Raw genomic sequence first — 18,458 nt, 5'->3', positions numbered from 1 at the left:
GGATACATTACAGTCTCGGCTAGGGGCATTAATAGTTATTGAAAAAACAAAATAGGCGGTAAGTCTATTTTACCCGGGGCTTGACTTTTTTTTATTATTATTTTAAAGGGAGATTGGCATTGAGGGTAAAATACTCGGGGCTATAGCTATAGCTATAGGCGATAGCCCCAGGCAATCGAACCTAATTACACCCATGGTCTGTGGGCTTTACTCGCAGAAAATTATGGCCGATTTAATAAGTTGTAAAGGTTACAGCTTCAAAGTTTATGGCTCTGAGATTCTGGACAGATTTTTTTTTTTTTTTTTAGCGTAAAAGCAGAAAATTCAGGAACCAGTTGCGTCCTGTTTCTGGAATTGTCTGTATCTATAAACTATTTATATAAATAGTAAGCCCGGCACAATTATGTAGTGTAAATAATATAAATAAGGGTGACAGGACCATTGTGGGGTGACAGGCGGGCCCTCGGCTGTGGACGAGTGAATCCTTGTGCCGAAACAGGAAGAGGTGGTCACCAGGCTCTGTAAACAGGTCCTGCCCTCAAAGACCACCCTGCGGCGGCTGCATCTCCAGCCCGAGGACTTTGGAAGAGGGGCTTCGCTTCTGCAGATGGTCCCGGGACTCCAGCACTTGGCCCGGGAGAGATAAACAGAGCGCAGAACACAGAGCGCAGAACAGAGAGCGCATTCGCCGGTCCTTCAGCGAAAAATGCAAGTGAGCTGGAATGTAAACACATGTAGCATTCTGAATATACAAGCGTATACAACTCGCTATTACCCAATGGCCCCTTCAGGGACTGTCTCTGAAGAGCATACTCTAGGGGCCACCAAACGTGACAGCAGCAATTGTGAGTGGGTACCGCAAAATCATCTTTGTGGTGGATCTACTCCCTCTGATCCAAAAAATTGCTTCATTGCAAACTCATTTCATAATAAAAAAAATCTATTATTAAATTTCAAGCAACATTACATATGCTACACTTTTTTCCTTCTAATATTTAAAGATGTACAAGGTATTGTAGAGTTACAAAAAAATGCATGCAAGCTCTGGATATTCATTAATCCTCTTTTGCAAGGTGCAAAAGAGAAGTGAAATATTCTGTAGATTTTAATATCTATTTATATCAGGGAAACATATCAAAAGCACCATCTATGCATGATTACATTAACATGTTTGAGAAATTAGGAACATCGTCAACACTGAGAAAAAATTTTTAAAGCACCAGGGTAAAAACAAAGAAATGTAATAATCAGTGCATATGACAGTTAGAACTAAACTAAAGAATCTGACTGAAGGAAGTGCCTAGTGAACTTGCTTCCGTGCCTTTTTGCACACAGAAGGAGCAGCCAAAATGAAATTGTGTGAGCAGCCTTCATAGATGACACATGCATCACCCCGGGTCACTGCTGATCTATGGCAGCTGAGATGGACCAAACCAAGAAAGTCTGTAATCAATGGCATTCTATAAAATCCAGTTCCCCAAGGGAATATTTGTTTCTCAATGCACAAAGGCAGCACTGTTCTGCAGTGGTGCCACGGACAGCATTTCCACATTATATGGAAAACACCTCCAGCATCTGACAGCAAGCTGACGAGGTTCCTTTTGCTCATTTGCTTTGAAAGTGCATGACGCCTGCGTATGTAATCCGCTCTCCAGCCATCCTCTCCGAGGTCACACTGTCAAGAAATAGGCCACAACTGACACAGTCTTAGTATCAGTATTAGTATTATTCTAAAAAAAGACATCTCTTCCAAAAAAAATATTTAAAAAAACGTGAAAGTTTTCAATTTGGAATCAGTGTTTAATTACTGGATATGTATACTGTAATTATGACACTTCTATTTTATATACTTACGTACTGTGTGAAAGTCTCAGGAAGTCAAAAGAAATGTTTCAAGCTATTTATCTGGGTTGTAAGTGCGCTGTTGCTCAGAACGAAAAATGCAATTTAACATCAGAACATATGCAGATTAAGAGTAACACAATAAAAACTAGTAAGACTTTTTTACATTCTTGAAAAAGTCACTGCAATCTAGTTGGACGGCTAGATGAACGCCGCTTCAGTTCCCAAACCTCTCCTCAGGGGCACCTCAGCCGTTCCATGTGTTTATAAAATTTCACCAACCAGCTGACTTTATTAATTAACTTAATTAGTTCAAAAGTGAATGAGATGTTGGTTAGCCATATGAGGTGTGCTAGTGGTCAAAAATACATGGGCGTATTGAAGGTTACCGGAAATAATAGGGTGATTTTAGTAGAGGTTTAGAAACGGCTAAGCTAACACACTTTGACAGGCAAAATATCATAGTTTTACACCAACATAAAGATCACTTTCTTTGGCCGCCTAAGACTTTTGCACAGTACTGTATATGTCTATGTCTTGTATATCTACATACACCCATTGATCCCCTGTTTGCATCGACACTGGAGGTGAACTATCCCAGGATTCCATGTGAAAACCTGCTCTCTCTAAATCCCTATCTACTAGCCTCACTTCCATCATCGCCCCCAGTGAAGCTCGGTCATAATGCAGTTATTAGCGCTGCACTGGAGATTTCCTCCCCATTTCCTTGGTCTTTAAAAGTTGTGCAGCATAAGTTTTATTAAATCAATATCTACATTAACTTCACTAGATTATAATTACGTGACAAATCACTGATAAATTATATGATCACCTTGCTTGATTAATGACTTTGCTTACTGTCTTTACCATCTTTTTAGAATTTCCAATAAACATATTCAAATTTTGCTTATAGAGATTATTATAGTTTTACAGCTCTTGTCCTCTGTATTTCTGTTTTAATTAATCAGTCTACAGACTCTACTTAGATGTAGCATCCCTCTAGAAAACTCATTAAATTTAGTATCAAACGGCAGAGTATGTGGAATGCATGTGGAAATTTCACACTGAGAAAAATGTATTTACCGATCCCCTAATTGGCTGATTATGTTTTAACTTCTCTAACCAGTGGATGACGACCCCTAACCAAAGTCCCATTTCCAACATGAGTCCATTACACGTAACACAAAATTAAACACTTTGACAGTTATTCTTTTTTGATTACGCGTATTGAAATCCCTTCTTTACATATCAGTCAACAAGATACTGGCTCTGCTTAGAGGAACAGTGTTTATTTTGGCCAGCTCATCCGACCCGGAAGAATGCCACTTGATAAGAGAGACCACGTCTTTCGCTCGTTCTCGCGTCCTTTGCAGGCATAGCGGGGCTCATGTGCTCTCTGTTTAATTCTCTGTTTCAGGACAATATTGTGAAATCGCTTGCTTTTGCTACATTGATTTAACTGTTCCCAGCTGTCGGCTGTCAGTTGTTTGGTTTAAGCTATGCCCTGCTTAATTGTTCAGACATGCAGAGAAGATTAGTAAAAATCCCTTTTGTTGACGGTGAGATCGACTCTCGGCACATTGCTTTATTACCGCATGGCAACGCGCAGTCCAAGATACAATGGTTTCATTCTCAGTCCACAAAATAGCAGCTTCTGAAAGCCATTAAATACAACTTTAACAACACATATCCAGTCCAAATCCAGAAACAATAGGAGTATTGAAGTCACTATATTTTTTTCCCTCAGTGCAAAGAACTTGGGGGGACAGGCAGGGCTGAACCACATTGGGGGAGGGCATGGATGGGCTCAGGCAAACCTTGCCTTCATAAAGGTCTTTTAGCAAGAAAGGATGCTTATTCTTCCTCAGCAACAGAGTCAACCAAGTCCTGAGCCATCTATATAATGCATTTCAAGAAAGGAGATTAGACTAGACACACAGCCAATGACTGTTGCTGTTGTTACAGGAGTCAGAACATGTTTAGCACTGTCACTGTGAGGCGCCTCTTTACTTTTACCTGGAAAACATGGTGAAAAATCAGATGAACAAAAGCTCACTGGATTGCAGATTGTGTCTCTCCGTTCATACCAATATGCCACCGGTGAAATACATGCAAGTGCCACAAGAATCTGACATATTTAAGCAATGAAGTACACCTATATTTAATTAGCAGATGTTTTTGTCATAAGCAGTGCGCAAGTGAGGAAAGTTTGGGGCCAAAGAGCCAGCATCCAGTTCCACTAAAGCAACTGGGGTTCGCAGCCTTGCTCAGTCCTAACAGTGATATGAATAGTTTGCCAGCCAGCGGATTCAAACCAGCAACCTTCTGGGTATAGCACAGATTCACTAGAATTTCCCAGAGGAACCTTCCCGAGGGATTAATAAAGTTCTATCTATCTATCTAGATTCATACTCCACTGATCTCCACCCAATAATATGGGTAAGATACCATAGTGGCATAGTGGGGCCAGATGGGTTTCAGGACCAACCACTGCCGAGCAGAGTATTAATATAGAAGTTTGCCTTGTTAACAATTAGAATACCAGTATGGATACTGGTCTGCACCCATGTAGGAATGTCTGACCAATTATTAGAGAGGGATAACTGGAAGGTATGCTAAAATAATACCCGCAATACCAATATAATAATATAATGTATAAAACGGAGACAGTTCACAGCACACATAGGTTCCTGTGTTTTTACAAATGGATTTTTATGTAAATTGCCAGTCGCATATGGGTATGGAGGAATCTGGAAACTGCGCGACTGAGCTTACAGCTATTTTGTTTCATTTAACTGAATTTCTCCATGGGACGAAGTCAGTCTGTCTGCCCATCCATTCATGCATCCATCCATTCATGCATCCCAGTAAATACATCATAAAACACCCAAAAGAGCATTCAGATTTTCAAGCATGAAAACACACAGAATTTTCCTGTGTTATCTACACTAGACGTGCAAGCACTGAAGTCAAGGCAACGCAAGACCAGAAGCGCTCGTTAATTCATAGCCCATAACCTTGAACCATTTGGGATTTTCAGTCCTTACATTAACAGGTCTATAAAAATAAGACTGTTAATCTTAACCACTTTAAATGAAGGCCTACTGGCCTCCACACAGAGCTAGCATTCTGGTTTGCGGACCAGGGCGCAGAGCTCATACTCTGCGTGTCAGAGAAATGCGAAGACGTGTCTCTTCATTAATGCGAGAGCACAGAACTGGAATGCGAGCAGGGGTTCCAAGACTGACAGCGGCGTTCCCTTACGGACCCCCTCCAACAACTGGGACCGAGCTTCATCTTATGCAGAGTAACGTCACTGGTACCCTGCTGCCATTTATCATCGACACAAAATAAAGTCGCCGCTCGTCTGCAGACCTACACTCTGCGGCCACTTTATTAGGTACACCTGCTCATTAACACAGACAGACTGCTCCTTCGGACAGCCAGTCACGTGGCTGCAACTAAATACATACAACATGCAGGCAGAGTCAAAAAAAAGCTGACTTACTGTGTGGCCAAGAGTTAGACCGGCTAAAACATGTGATCTAAGCGATTTTAAGCATGCTGTGATTGTTGATGCCAGACACAGTGGTTACAGCATCTCAGAAACACACACCCGCATGGGGATTTTTTACATACTACATTCTCTAGTGTTTACAGAGAATGGTGCAATAAACAAAAAAAAAACATCCAGTCAGCAGCATTTCTGTTGCCAAAAACATCTAGGTAATGAGAGAGGTCAGATGAGAATGGCCAGACTTGTTGAAACGATCAGGGAGCCTACAAGTGCAAAAGAACAGTCCCATGCAGAAAGGCAACTCTGAACACACAACTCATCAAACCTTTAAAGTGGTTTTGAGAACAAGAGTTGTACCTGGTGTCACATAGGGCTACCAAATAATGTGGCCGATGCGTGTATGTATAATCTATTCTATATCTCGCCTAAATGGTAAATAATTCTGGCTAATCTTGATTTTATTCATACCACAGCATAAAGTACATGAGGTATAAATCGCACCATCTTTACTGCTTATTAACTGCAGTTTCACCCACAGAATAGAGTAAGGACACCCAGTGAGTAGGCAGTCAGTTGTTGATATGACTATTGCACTCTGTTACTGGGAAGGGGGGGGGGATTTTCTGGGATGAACGGGGCTATGTGGCAGTAACACCACATAGCCTCGAACGAAAACAACAGGCAGGGAGAATGTCCCTGGGAGATGTCTGCTAATTTCCACTCTGGTTTGCTAACACCCCACAGTGGTGGCAAAAGGAACTGCAGGTGTATCTGTTCATATCATTTTGAAGGGTGTTCTTTTCGCCTTGTATCTGGGTTCTTGTCTGTGCTGTACATCACATTCGCATCGCTGCCTCACTGTTCAGATGCACTCTTTTGCTTGCAACATTCATCCATATTTCAGCAACTCATACCCATAACATTTATGTCACATTTATTTGCATTATTTATTTGCTAAGACACATACATTATAACTGTTGATGCTATATTAAATTTGCAGTTTTTCTTATTGTTTGCATTTCCAAAAATCCCAAGGTAGCTGTTCATTTATTTATTTGTGAAACAAATTGTGAGAACCGGCAACAAAAGCAATATTTCTTTTCTTTTTAAATGGATATGATGGTGACATAGAACATGCTACAAAACAGAGAGCAATAGCGGCACCTCGTGGTTAAACTTCGAAATTGCAACGTAATCCCATCCATTTTCCAATCGTTAATCCTGGATCTGGAATCTATAGGTACAATTGGAATGGAATTCAAGTCCACCACAGAGCACACACACTCATACACTACAGGCTATTTACAGGTGCCAATTAGCCTAACCCTAAACCCGCGTGGCATAGTGAAACCATGCAAACTCCACACACAGGGCAAAGGTGGAATGTCAATCCCTGTGAAAATGTACAGGTTAAATGGCTGGAAGGTGAGCTGAGAGTATGCCCTGCCATGCGCGGGCCGATGGTAGGCTCAAGGCTCCATGAGCATAAAAATGGGTGCATATTAGCATGCACTTTTAAAATTGGTAACAGTGTGGGAACTCAATAGTAGAGTATGTCTTAAGGTACTCATAGGAGCTGAAGGCCTCGTCACCTATGTCTAGAAGAACATGTCATACAGCTGTGGGTAAAGACCCAAGGTTCTGAGTGCAACACGGCATGGAGGTGCATCATCTTCTACTCGCAAAACACTCCTCTGCGCAGGGCCAGCGAGACCTGCTGTTTGCTCCTCACTTATTATTAACCCCTCAAAGCAGCCTTCCATCTCTGCTCAGGGTGGGGAGATGCTCCTGCGTCGCTTTCGGAGATACTTATAGTATATTCTAGAAATCAAACTAAGCTTAAATGAGAGCTTTAAGGTCCCATGGAGCGGCTAAGCATTAAGATGAAGTTTTCTTTTTGGGATTGAGTCCTTGTGACCTGCATGATTTATTACAGTGGGCAGGAAGCCTGGAGTCCTGAGTAAAAGTAACAGTTCCTGCTTCTTAGAGCTGCTGGGAATTTGATGAAAATTCCTAACAAAGGTGCCTCATTAGTGTACATTTAAACATACTTGATACATTTACATACTTGATGCATTCTGTTAATATAATAATGGTCACAGTTGTTATGTACGCCGAGAAACCGCTCTCCATGGCACAGAGGAGAGCAAGCTTGGTAGTAAACAGTAGCCATCAGCAGCTTGGGAGTTATAGACGTCACACGGCGGCCCACAGAGGTGACTATTCTGCTGAGGCTAGGCTTGAACTGGTGACCTTCTGATCATGGGTACAGAAGCTTGTCCCACAGAGCCACACACCATGATTACAGAAAAAAAATATATACAGTCTGTTACAGTGACCTGACACTGCATAAACTTATGGAAAAATCAAAGCGGTCTGCCTCCTCTAAACACTGGAGCCTAATGGTCAGTGTCATCTCCTAATCGAGAATCTTCCACTGATGGTATCTGGGCACCAATACCACATTTCCCTTCCTTACTTATCCAGTGACAGGTCAATTATATGTATACAAAGGACTAGGGCTGGGCGATATGGACCGAAAAATCATATCTCGATATTTTTAGCTGAATCGCGATATACGATGTATATCTCAATATTGTTTTCTCATTAAGTAATAACAAATAGACAGTTCCAAGTCAAAGCCAAATGGCCTCAATGTCATGCAGGAACTTATTTACAGACAGCTGTACATGTACATGAAAAGTTGCTCAAAAATGTCATCTTTAAACAAGAAATCCTACTTCGTGAAATACCCCCCAGCTCCTCTTCGCTAGCTTGCCTCGTGTCTGTTCCTGTCTCCATGTTGTCTCTGCATGCTGGACTTGAGTGAGTGAGTGAGTGGGAGGGGTGGGTTGTGTTGGGAGAGGGGTGGGGCAGGGCGCAGTTTTGTAAGAGACAGACAGAGTGAGGAGAAATAGGTATGGAAGTGGTGGGGCCATGAATATAATTTTAAAGCAACAAACTACATCGATATAAAAAATACTATCTCATCATATATCTTGTATGAAACTTTTCGTAAAAACCCGATATATCGCCCAGCCCTACAAAAGACTCTGCGTTATATGAAAATGAAGTTTTTGTTTTTCCTGAACTAAAAAAATAAAAAATAAAAACTCAGCAGCTGAAGGCACTGGAGACATTTAAGTTTATTGAAAGTCTAGTCGACTTGCAAGTCTAATGTAGGAATGAACATCTGCTGCTTCTATTCCTGGGAACAAGGCTGGTCATATTGCTGCATTAGTTACTTACATTGATGCTTAATGCCATGCCAGCAACTAGGGCTATATTTATGGTGAAAGGGAATTTGTTTCAATACTGACTGAAGAAAAGAAAAGGCAGAAACTCAATAAATAACGTCTTGTAACATTTTACAGTGAAGAAGCTTAAGATTAGCATTTGATAAATTTTAAAAAAGCGTAACTTTTTTTAACAGGCTAAACTTTTCTGAAATGTCTTCTAACGGGTCAGTAAGACAGTTAGTCTGCTTGAGGGAGATACAGCAGAATATGCTTAACGGTTAAAGGAGTGTGACATGCGGCTGGATAAAAGCATGCGATGCGAACCAGCCTGGTACGCCCCCATATCGATGCTTTCAAAAAAGTATAAGTGGTATACAGTTAAAATGGAAGAACAAGAAAAAAAGAACATGCTAATAATGAGTTTATGTGCAAAACAGTATTTCAAAGCACATTTTGAAATATTTCAGCTTACATGTGCCACCAGGTTTCCTCCACTGTCCTCCCACAGTTGAAAAGCATGCGTTTAGGTAAGCCGGTCTTTCTAAATTCCCCTAGACGTGCACAGGTGCCAGCCCCAGTGTGCTATACTAAATTGCCATTGTGTCGATGTATTGCCTCATTCCCAATTCTCTGGGAAAGAAAAGGTTAATATATACTAGCTGTCACAAAGCCTTTCCAGCGGCAAACCAAAATGCTTCAAGGTTTGACAAACAGTCAAGGCAAGAACGGTTAGAAAAAAAGAGCACCTGTGTAGATGCAGATCCTACGCAACTGCTCTGCAGGAATATAAAGCGACTGAAAGGCACCTACAGGCGTGTGGCTGAAACACTCTCAGAACTTCAAGGTTATTGTGCTGAATCAAGCTAAACCAATAACACACTTCCATCTGGCACATGATGACGCTGCAATAGGCCTTAATATGACTAACCATATTAAAATTTTTATTTTATGTTCTTCTAGTTTAATAAGCTTAATACGACAGACTTCACAGCTGTGAACCCCAAGTTCTGCTTCCTTCCAACTATCTTCAAAATTCACAAAATTCTGAAGCATCCACAAAAGTCTAATCCAGTCTACAGAATGCCTGCATAAAGCCCCTTTTAACTCACTGCCCCCATTAAGCAGATGGACAAAACACAATCCACAGGTTTGTCAGTCATACTTAAGACAAAAGTAATCAAATAACGAAACCTAGTCTGCAAATTCATCATTTGAGAAGTGTTACATTATCACATCCATCCCGAAAACCCCCAACGTTTTTGTTTTTAATCAAAATGCTATCGACCATTACAGACTACTGAAGGTATGTTGCTCTTAGAGAACTCAGCACAACAGTGTTTTCCAATCCGGTCCTCAGGGAGCTTTCTGCTCCCTCCAAGATCTCTGTCAGACAGTCCCCAAGGCCCAGATTGGGAATTACTGCCTTAAATTAAGGGATGCTGGTCTGGACTGACAAATAACATACTAGCATTAGATTCTGAAAACATATCCTGCATGTCTTACACGATTTGAGTTGAATTTCATCGTTTAATTGATGCATTTATACGCAGTACTCTTGTGACTCCTCCCCCTGAGAAGACAAATCCAGATAGAGGTACTTCAACAAGGTATCACATGAGTGTTAGCTTTACATAGAGCGGTCAGCTGGGAATCAACAGGTGATGCTACCTCATGGCCCATGTGATGACGACAACATGCTTGCAGGAAGGACAGTCTCTATGCGGAATGGGAATAGGCCACCTGACGTCAAAATCATATCACATCCACCTAGCTGCCACCAAAACAATGCACTGGAAGCTACTTGCGAAGTGGCCTGAATTCATAAATACCTTCACTGAAGTTGTGAGAGACGTTTAAAGATAAACTTGGCAGACCGGATTGTTAAAGAAGGTTCAAAACTTTTCGGGGAATAAAAGGCCAGTGGGCTTTGCGTCACATAACACACCTCCCAAATCACAGCTCAATGGACCTCCACAGCAATGCAGCGGTTTGACTTGAAGCTTTATTGATCAAACATTCCAACCCAGTGGATTCTGGTCCACTGTATCGTAAGATACAGAGAATCTTTATTAACAGCTAAATCATTGCAGGTACAAGAATCGCTCACCTTCTCTCCAACATTTGTGCCTACTGTGTCTGTCTTGGCACCTTAATGGTTAAAGCTTAACCAGGAAAAATAAAAAACAAAAACAAAGTACAGAAAAATAAACATGTCGGAAACCCAAAAGGATGTAGGTTTACAAAGTCATTTAAAGCGATATTGTCAATTCCACTCAACAAAGAGCATTTTAAGTGGCCAATTTTTAAGTCTCCAACAGGTCACACTTTAACCTACGCTCTGCTTCAGGGGAGACACCATCATACATGTAACAAAACTGAGTTTCTCAACAGTATAACTGGACCAAAAAAAAAAAAAAAAAAACTATTAAAACAATCATCCATTTGTAGATGCTAGGCAGCCATTTTTTTTTTTAAAGGCTAAGCTCCCTGGGTTCAACCACTAGATGTTTAAGGCCAATGCATGGTTTATACAGAAGAGCACGTGGCTCAGAAATAGGCATCATAAGACTGGGACATGTGCGGATCTGGCCAGCTTGTGTTTAAAACAAAAGCAAACAAACACCAAACCAACCAGGAGCAAACAGCGAAAACTAAACTGGCAGTCGATCATCATGATTCCCTTTATGATTCGTGACTTACTCCTTCCCAGCATGCACTGCAATAAAACATTACCAATCATTTTTGTATATGGAAGAATGTACCATGAGGGCATACATAGTTTGCCAAGGAAAAAAGAAAGTCCATATTTAAATTGCAGACCGATTTTAATCTCAGAAAATGACATTTCCATACACCTATTGTCTTATTTTCACTAAAGTTAAATGCATGTTGTTTAGAACAAAGACAAATCTGCAATTACTGGTACATACACAGAGCTGCTTAACAGAAATCAGCTGGTATTGTGTCATAAATACAGATATGAAAAACAACCCTTAACACTCTGTGATACTACTAGTAGTCTACAGCCACACTTTAATACTTATGAACAGATTCTGCAACATAGTTTAGTGTACCCGCTAGGTTTCACTAACATACAACTTAATATGCAGCTCATTATTAATGTCATTTAAAGCATGCCTCTATATACACATTCTATGTTTTATGGTGACCAGTCATCTTAACATACGTTTAGGTTTGCAGCAACGACCGTTTGTGTCATGCTTTTCTCTAAGCAGAAAGCCGTCTTAAGTTCCCACGTTCATATTCTGAGTGCCTTGAAAAAGAACGAATTACTCGGAGCGGTTCTCGTTTTAATCTTTTAACTGCCACAAAGAACAGGCAATTTTACTGGATGTTTTGATTTAATGAACAAAAATGTCCCAATCCTGACCTTAAGATGAAATCCTTTGCATGGTTGGTGAGCATTGTGAAAATTTACAAGACATTTAAGAGAAGATTTAAGACAGAGGGTCAAAAGGATCTATTAGGATTAATTGCTGTAGGTCTGTCCTTCTGGTGGTTGTGGAAGCTTCATATTCTCTTTGGACATCATTAGACGCCGCAGCTCTTGAAGAACAACTTTAATGCTATAAGAATTTTGCCATTTTGCTAGAATTGGTATGCTACGTGCATCGACCTGCAAGGACAAAAACTGGGATTAATCAGCAAGAACTGATGCTAATTACAAATGCCACAAATCCAGCATCTTCCAGTAGCCAAGGACACCTTTCAAAGGGAAAGGATCGTAAAGATGCAGATGCAACATTACATAGACCTGGTTCAGCTAGTAAAAGTGCTGACCTACACAGAGAGCAACAGACTGGGCCGGGGTCAGATCTATAACAATCAGCAACTTTGACCTGGATGGATGGCAGTGGCACAATGCAGCATAATTTATGCCATCAGGAAAAGCAAGGGAATACAAATGCATCTACATTGCTGCACAATCATTTAAACACATATACAGCATCCTGCTTTGAACAACTGCTTTAAACTAGTGACAACTAAGACAATATAACAATGATATAACGCAAGGGTAGTTATAAACAGCAATAAACTAGTATGCCAATTTAAGTCTAAAAAATGCATTTTCAGTGTTTAAAAACACTTAATTGTACTGTAACTATTGCAAGCATGCAAACTAAGAACGTGCCCCAAAAACCATCATAGCTTCAACTTACCGTTCCGTTGGAATTATTTATGCCATTCATACTAATTTTCGTTACAAATCTAACAGACGGTGGTACTTCTGGGTATTTAGGTCCACATTCTACTTTGAGGCTGTATATTCGGTTTTCATAGTTAGTCTAGAAAAGAAACACAGGACTGTTATTTAATCCTTGAGTCGCTGCTCGGCAAATTTTGCAAAACGATCCCACCAAGCACGTCGTCATCAGACACCAGGTAACTGATAAGACCTAAGCTACCCTTATAAGACCTAGGAATCGCCTACATCTTACAGCTAAGTAACGTTCACTTTACACCAAGCCATGGGAGCGATTTCGGAAGCATACCATTCCAATGTTTTTAGGTTCAACCACAAAACGTATTGGAAATGGCTCATCTATTTACATCAGAGAAAAAAAAAGAATGGAGAAATGGTACTTCTGTCCTTTCCTTTTATAAGAAGGGTTAGAGATTTGTATACTTCCTGTGTGTTACCACAGAAGCAGTTAGTTCCGATATCAGAAAAATATGAAAAGCAGATTAATGAAGCAAGCCTGAAGCCAAAATGCACAGATCTAGATATACTGATATAGAAATGCATTCATGACAATCTTTAAATAATTCTAACGGGGCCAAAATTAGCTGCCGTGAATACTGCCAACCTTAAGTAAAGCATTCAATACCGCTGCGAAAATTAAATACCGCAGCAATCTCATGTTCTGCAGCTACATCACAGCAATTATACTAATGACATCTTAAGACATGTGAGAAAGAAATTAAAGGGGGGTTTACTCAAAGCATAACAAAACTCAAGTACAGTCAAGCTACATTAAATCCAGTAATAGGATGGGAGGGCAGACAAAATCATAATGAATTGTCACTTCAAAAAATCACCCTTATTCAAAAAGCCACCTCCATTTTATCTATGAAATGTATCACGTTCTGAAAAGGGTGCCAGATGTGTATAACTGCAATTATTTAATGGCCAATGCAGCAAAACCATCTGATTTCATGACCTTATAACTCTATAGTACCCTTACCCTTTAAATTCTAAGCAGGAATTTTGGATCAACACTAGCATTTGCTACTATTGTTGAATGGCTGGTACATTATTTGATGCACCTGCCCCATAGGTAGGTAGGTAGGTAGGTATCTGAAATGGTAGTTTTTTTTGTTGATCATTTTTCAGCAGCCATTTTTATGGGACATGAATAATGTTACAACACAGATCAGCTAACAGATGAAGAGGGAGCTCTTTGCATGCATAATATGAAGAGCTTATGGTAGACTAAAGGAAGCTGCACTCCTGCACTGCAAGCTCACCCGCGCAGGTCCAATGATCATGCCTGTCCATCTTGTGAGAGTCATATCTTCGTCGTCCTCCAGGCCCCAGCTGACCGTACCATCACCTACTCCCTTCTGGCCTTCTTCAAGCTCTTCCAGCAAACGAAAATTGCGGGGAACTTTGACTCCTGCAATAATAAACAATTCAAAAGCAAACAGTAAACTGGATTAAATAAAAGGCATAATTTATACATTAATCTAGATAAACATGAGTTGACATTCAACAATGTCATGAAAATGTGCACTTAGCACAGGGATGTATTTCTCCCTACATTGCACCTTCTCAATGACTGCAAAACAGTGCTTGAGTGCAACTATGCTTACAATTAGGCAATTTAAAAGGGCAATGGTGTTATTTTATAACTCTGCAGAATTGCAGAAAGCATCTTAAAATTGTCGAAAATGCATTTCTCAAAATAAATTTTTGTATTTGTAATGACAAACAAATGTGCACGTACCATAAAAGACAGGCGGCCCATTGTTCATTTACAACTTTAGGAGAAAAAAACAACCCCTATTCAGGCCCTGCATGGGGGGTGGGGGAGGGTGTAGGCACAGCCAGCAATGGAATGCACAGATTGCTGCAGGAAATTAGTGATTCCTGCAAAAGCTATGTTAACTCACCTTCTACAAATATCAAATAAAATACATCACAGGATTAAGCTGCATGTGGAAAGATCTGCTTTCATCCAAAACATTTGAAAAAGACAGGCAAAAGGCAAAAATTATCATGAGAAAAATGAGGCAAATCTTTCACCACTTCCCAAATGTAAATACCTAACATGCATGAATTACACAGAAAACCAACTGTCTGTATGTTCTACTGTAACAGTTCTAACTATGGGTCAATTTTTATGCTGTACTTAAAACTATAAAGCAAATGTTTCAACTAAGATAAACAGTTCAACAAAGCAACAAGGTACAATCTCCAATAAACTGTGAATGATAATGTTCCCATTCGAAAGCAAATAATCCAGTATCTAGCTACGTACAATGTTATATTTCCAAAACATCTAACTCGGGTCAAAAGGGAAAAAAAAAGTTGAGGCAGAAGATCATTAAAATCAAGCTATACTGACCAACTAGCAAATGCTTATATTTGAAGCAAAATTGCACAACCATTGATTATGCTGATGAGATCACTGGTGTTGCAGAGCCACCAAGATTTCATAGCAGTGAATTACTTCATACCTTAGGCAGCCATCCACAAATGTACCCAAGACTTTATACAAGCCCCTTCCATTCATTATGCGGTTTATAGCTAAAACATACTAATAAAACAAGACAATATATATTTTATTGCATTGCTAAAAATAATAAGTGTTTAATGATTTTCACAGCCTATCCACAATAAAATGTTGTCCAGGTGACATCCTTGCATTGCCTTGATATGAGTTTTCTTGAGGACAAGCACTGACATTTGTCACTGCTGACTACAACTTGGCAAAAATCACTACCATAACGAATGACTTCAATGTCACCATTTGCCAGGAGTAAATGATACCGTGACAACTGGCTATAACCATCATATTATGAAGTTCGAATACAAAGTATGCGTGCATATGATTAAAACCAAACTACGTGCATTTTTATGTTTAGTGAAAAACTAAACTTAACCATCCACCAATGTAGTCACACATCAGCCAGTTAGCCCGTTATATCGGGAGAAATGGTTTGATGATTGCTACATTTGCCAGAAAGGTGCAGCAATGCCTTCCTGTAACGATATTTTCCTCAAGTGAGGAAAATCAAAATCAAATCTTGAGGAAAATTAAGCACGAGTTCCAAGCTGTCTGATGTTTTTGGTACAAAATCCAGAGAAAGATCACACCACACATCACAGATTTAACCAAAGTATGTTACTTAGAACATTTGAAATAAATTTACTCTGTTCTACCCATAGTCTAATAGCCTCAAAGTTATGAATATTATTACAGCTGTTCAAAAATGAAACACCATCAAATAGCTAGTTATGATGAACGGCACTGGGAAAATATTAATATCAGACACAAGGCAAACTAAGTAAGCGTATTTTTAACCCCCCCCCTTTTTCAAATGAGTCTTATGAACTAATTATTAGCCATCTTCTTTTAATTACAGTATGTAACCAGGCAATCTGGAACTCCAGAGAACAAAATTAAATTATTCCAAAAGCATCTCTCAACTATTTACAAAGTCAATGGACAGATCTGTCTTCCAAACAGTGATGCGAAATGCAAACTGATGGGGTGATTCAGGTCAGAGTCCTGGCAACCTATATATGGCATCTAATAATAGCTGCAACCTAAAAATGTTTTAAATTGCATTGGCGCATTTGTGTTGTTTTTTAATAATTAGTTACTTTCAGTCAATTGGTGCATACATGTGAAGAGCAATACAAGGACAACACCAAAACGAATTACTCGGTTATTAAATCACCAATTGTTCAAGAGAACTTTAAGTATACAGTTATACAATCCAGCTAAAGTTTATCAGTTACAGCAATTATAAGAGGAACAAGTAGATTTACTAGCAAAAAACAATCCTACCAACTTCCCGGATTCATAAGATTACAAAAATTGTGATGGCTTCCGCCAGACCAACCTAATGAGGATCTGCACAGCCAGAGGGACCCCAGGACCAGAGTTTAAATGTCGTTGCTTAATATAGTTAAATGTGGCCTCTATGGCATTTTACTCCATCGTGCGTGAAACGAACAAATCTGACACCCTGTTTACTCGACATGCACGATTTTGTCGAAAGCAGAGGGTTTGCATTACTTGACTTTTTTTCCTCCTGCTTTTTAAGGAATACGCAACAGCCAAAAGAAATGGGATCAGTATCTCCCCCACCTCGATATTTAGGGTTATCCAATGTGCGCTACCAAGGCACACCCAGCAGAATGGAAGGCCAGCTAGAACAAAGCACGTTTCTGCGCAGTTAGCCATCAAACCAGCTAAAAAAACACGCATTAAAACTTTTCTGCTTCAACTGTCAGCAATCAGACCGAGGCGCAAAATAAAAATATCGTTTTGATCGTGAACCTGCAGTACGCATGTTTAATTTCGGCGAGGCCTACGCGCGAGCGGCGTAACATTCTGCGGAAACGGCTCGCGACTGCTAGCTTAGCAAGCCAGCGACCTCACAATGGAGTAATCACGAAAAGCACTCTTTAGGGGATGCCATTATAACTAGTCACCGAGCCTGTAAAGATATGCCCGCTTTTCAATCGTTACAAATAGAGGTCGATAACATTTGCGATAGAAATTAAAGGTAGGAGAGTCGGAACTCGGGCACTTCCTGACTGAAGAGAGGAGCTCTGCGGCGCGTCTCGTGCTGCCGTGTGCGCGCCGTCTTCTTTAAATTTAACATGTAAAGTCCTCAATAACAAGGTGTCTACGCAGTTTAACGAACGGCCGCAACGCGGCTCGCATCCGCACACCTACGTTTGGCTCGCTCGCACCCAAAGCTGCCCTCTAAATAATAACAGTCGGATTCCGATCAGCAACATTCACAGCATAATTAATAAGTGAAGAAGCACAGAAGACCTTCCTCCTGTTCGACAACTAGCTAAGAAGCGGTAGATGTATTTGACTGCCAGACAGTAGCCAAGTTCCTACTCGCTTAAGCTAAATATACAAGCCAGCGCATTCGTTCTTATGACTGTGGCACGCCCAAACAGCATTAAAGGAGATTATTTGTCTCACTGATTGTTAGACAGACCTGAGGAGGCCGCCATCTTGTCCAGCCGAATCCAGAACCAAACGGAGCTCTGACACGGTGGTCACATGACCAGCGCGTCTTCGCTGCAACACAAGCAGCGGAGTGGAACGAGCGGGATGACTGCGTACGGTGCTCTACGTAAGCGCGTAGGGCCTGAGAGGTCATGTGACAAGCGCGTCACAGCCGGCATTGTGGAAAGAGTTTGGGATGGCGTTCCTTCTGGTGCCACATAGGCCGGCGTAGACATGTAATGAAAAGCGATTATATAGTCCTTAAAAGTGAATGCATAAGCAGGCGTTATAAAACATTGAAGCGGAATGAGACATTAAGCGTTTTAAAATGTTTTCGTCAAGTAGTTTGGATAATTTGTTTATAATATATAATTATTATTATTTGATCGAGTAAAGAAAAATCCCATTGGAATCGATGGAGTTAATCATATTTCCAGATTTCCTTTCGTAGTTCATTATTTGCCATCTGTGAACCGTCCGCATTGTGCGGCCGTGTGTATCCCGTGTTCATCCCATCGGTGGGTTATATTTTAAGCTTGGCCCCGAGAATTTTAGTCCTCATGCCAATCTTCCTTCACAAGCCTCAGACAAACTTGACTTAAAACAAACCATAGCTGATACTGTGAATAGCAACCT

At 40.4% G+C, this 18,458-nt stretch overlaps 1 protein-coding gene across 2 annotated transcripts; it reads right to left on the bottom strand.

Annotated features, from left to right (window-relative positions):
* Window positions 1–10,581: 10,581 nt before the first annotated feature.
* Window positions 10,582–17,933, bottom strand: ube2v2 (ubiquitin-conjugating enzyme E2 variant 2). 2 transcript variants are annotated; one of them, XM_049010617.1, is made up of 5 exons: window positions 17,812–17,864; window positions 14,568–14,601; window positions 14,089–14,237; window positions 12,780–12,905; window positions 10,582–12,235 (listed from the first exon to the last, which is right to left on the bottom strand). In XM_049010617.1, exons 2-5 carry the CDS (start codon window positions 14,593–14,595, stop codon window positions 12,089–12,091), a joined length of 450 nt encoding a protein of 149 aa, XP_048866574.1. In that variant the 5' UTR covers window positions 14,596–14,601; window positions 17,812–17,864; the 3' UTR covers window positions 10,582–12,088. The 2 variants fall into 2 exon arrangements, with proteins under 2 accessions (XP_048866574.1, XP_048866575.1); XM_049010618.1 differs by lacking the exon at window positions 14,568–14,601 and having other exon boundaries at window positions 17,812–17,933.
* Window positions 17,934–18,458: the final 525 nt, after the last annotated feature.

This window comes from Brienomyrus brachyistius, chromosome 4 (assembly GCF_023856365.1).
Source record: "Brienomyrus brachyistius isolate T26 chromosome 4, BBRACH_0.4, whole genome shotgun sequence".
In the NCBI taxonomy this organism is placed as follows: domain Eukaryota; kingdom Metazoa; phylum Chordata; class Actinopteri; order Osteoglossiformes; family Mormyridae; genus Brienomyrus; species Brienomyrus brachyistius.
This window is presented reverse-complemented; position numbering and strand designations above follow the sequence as displayed.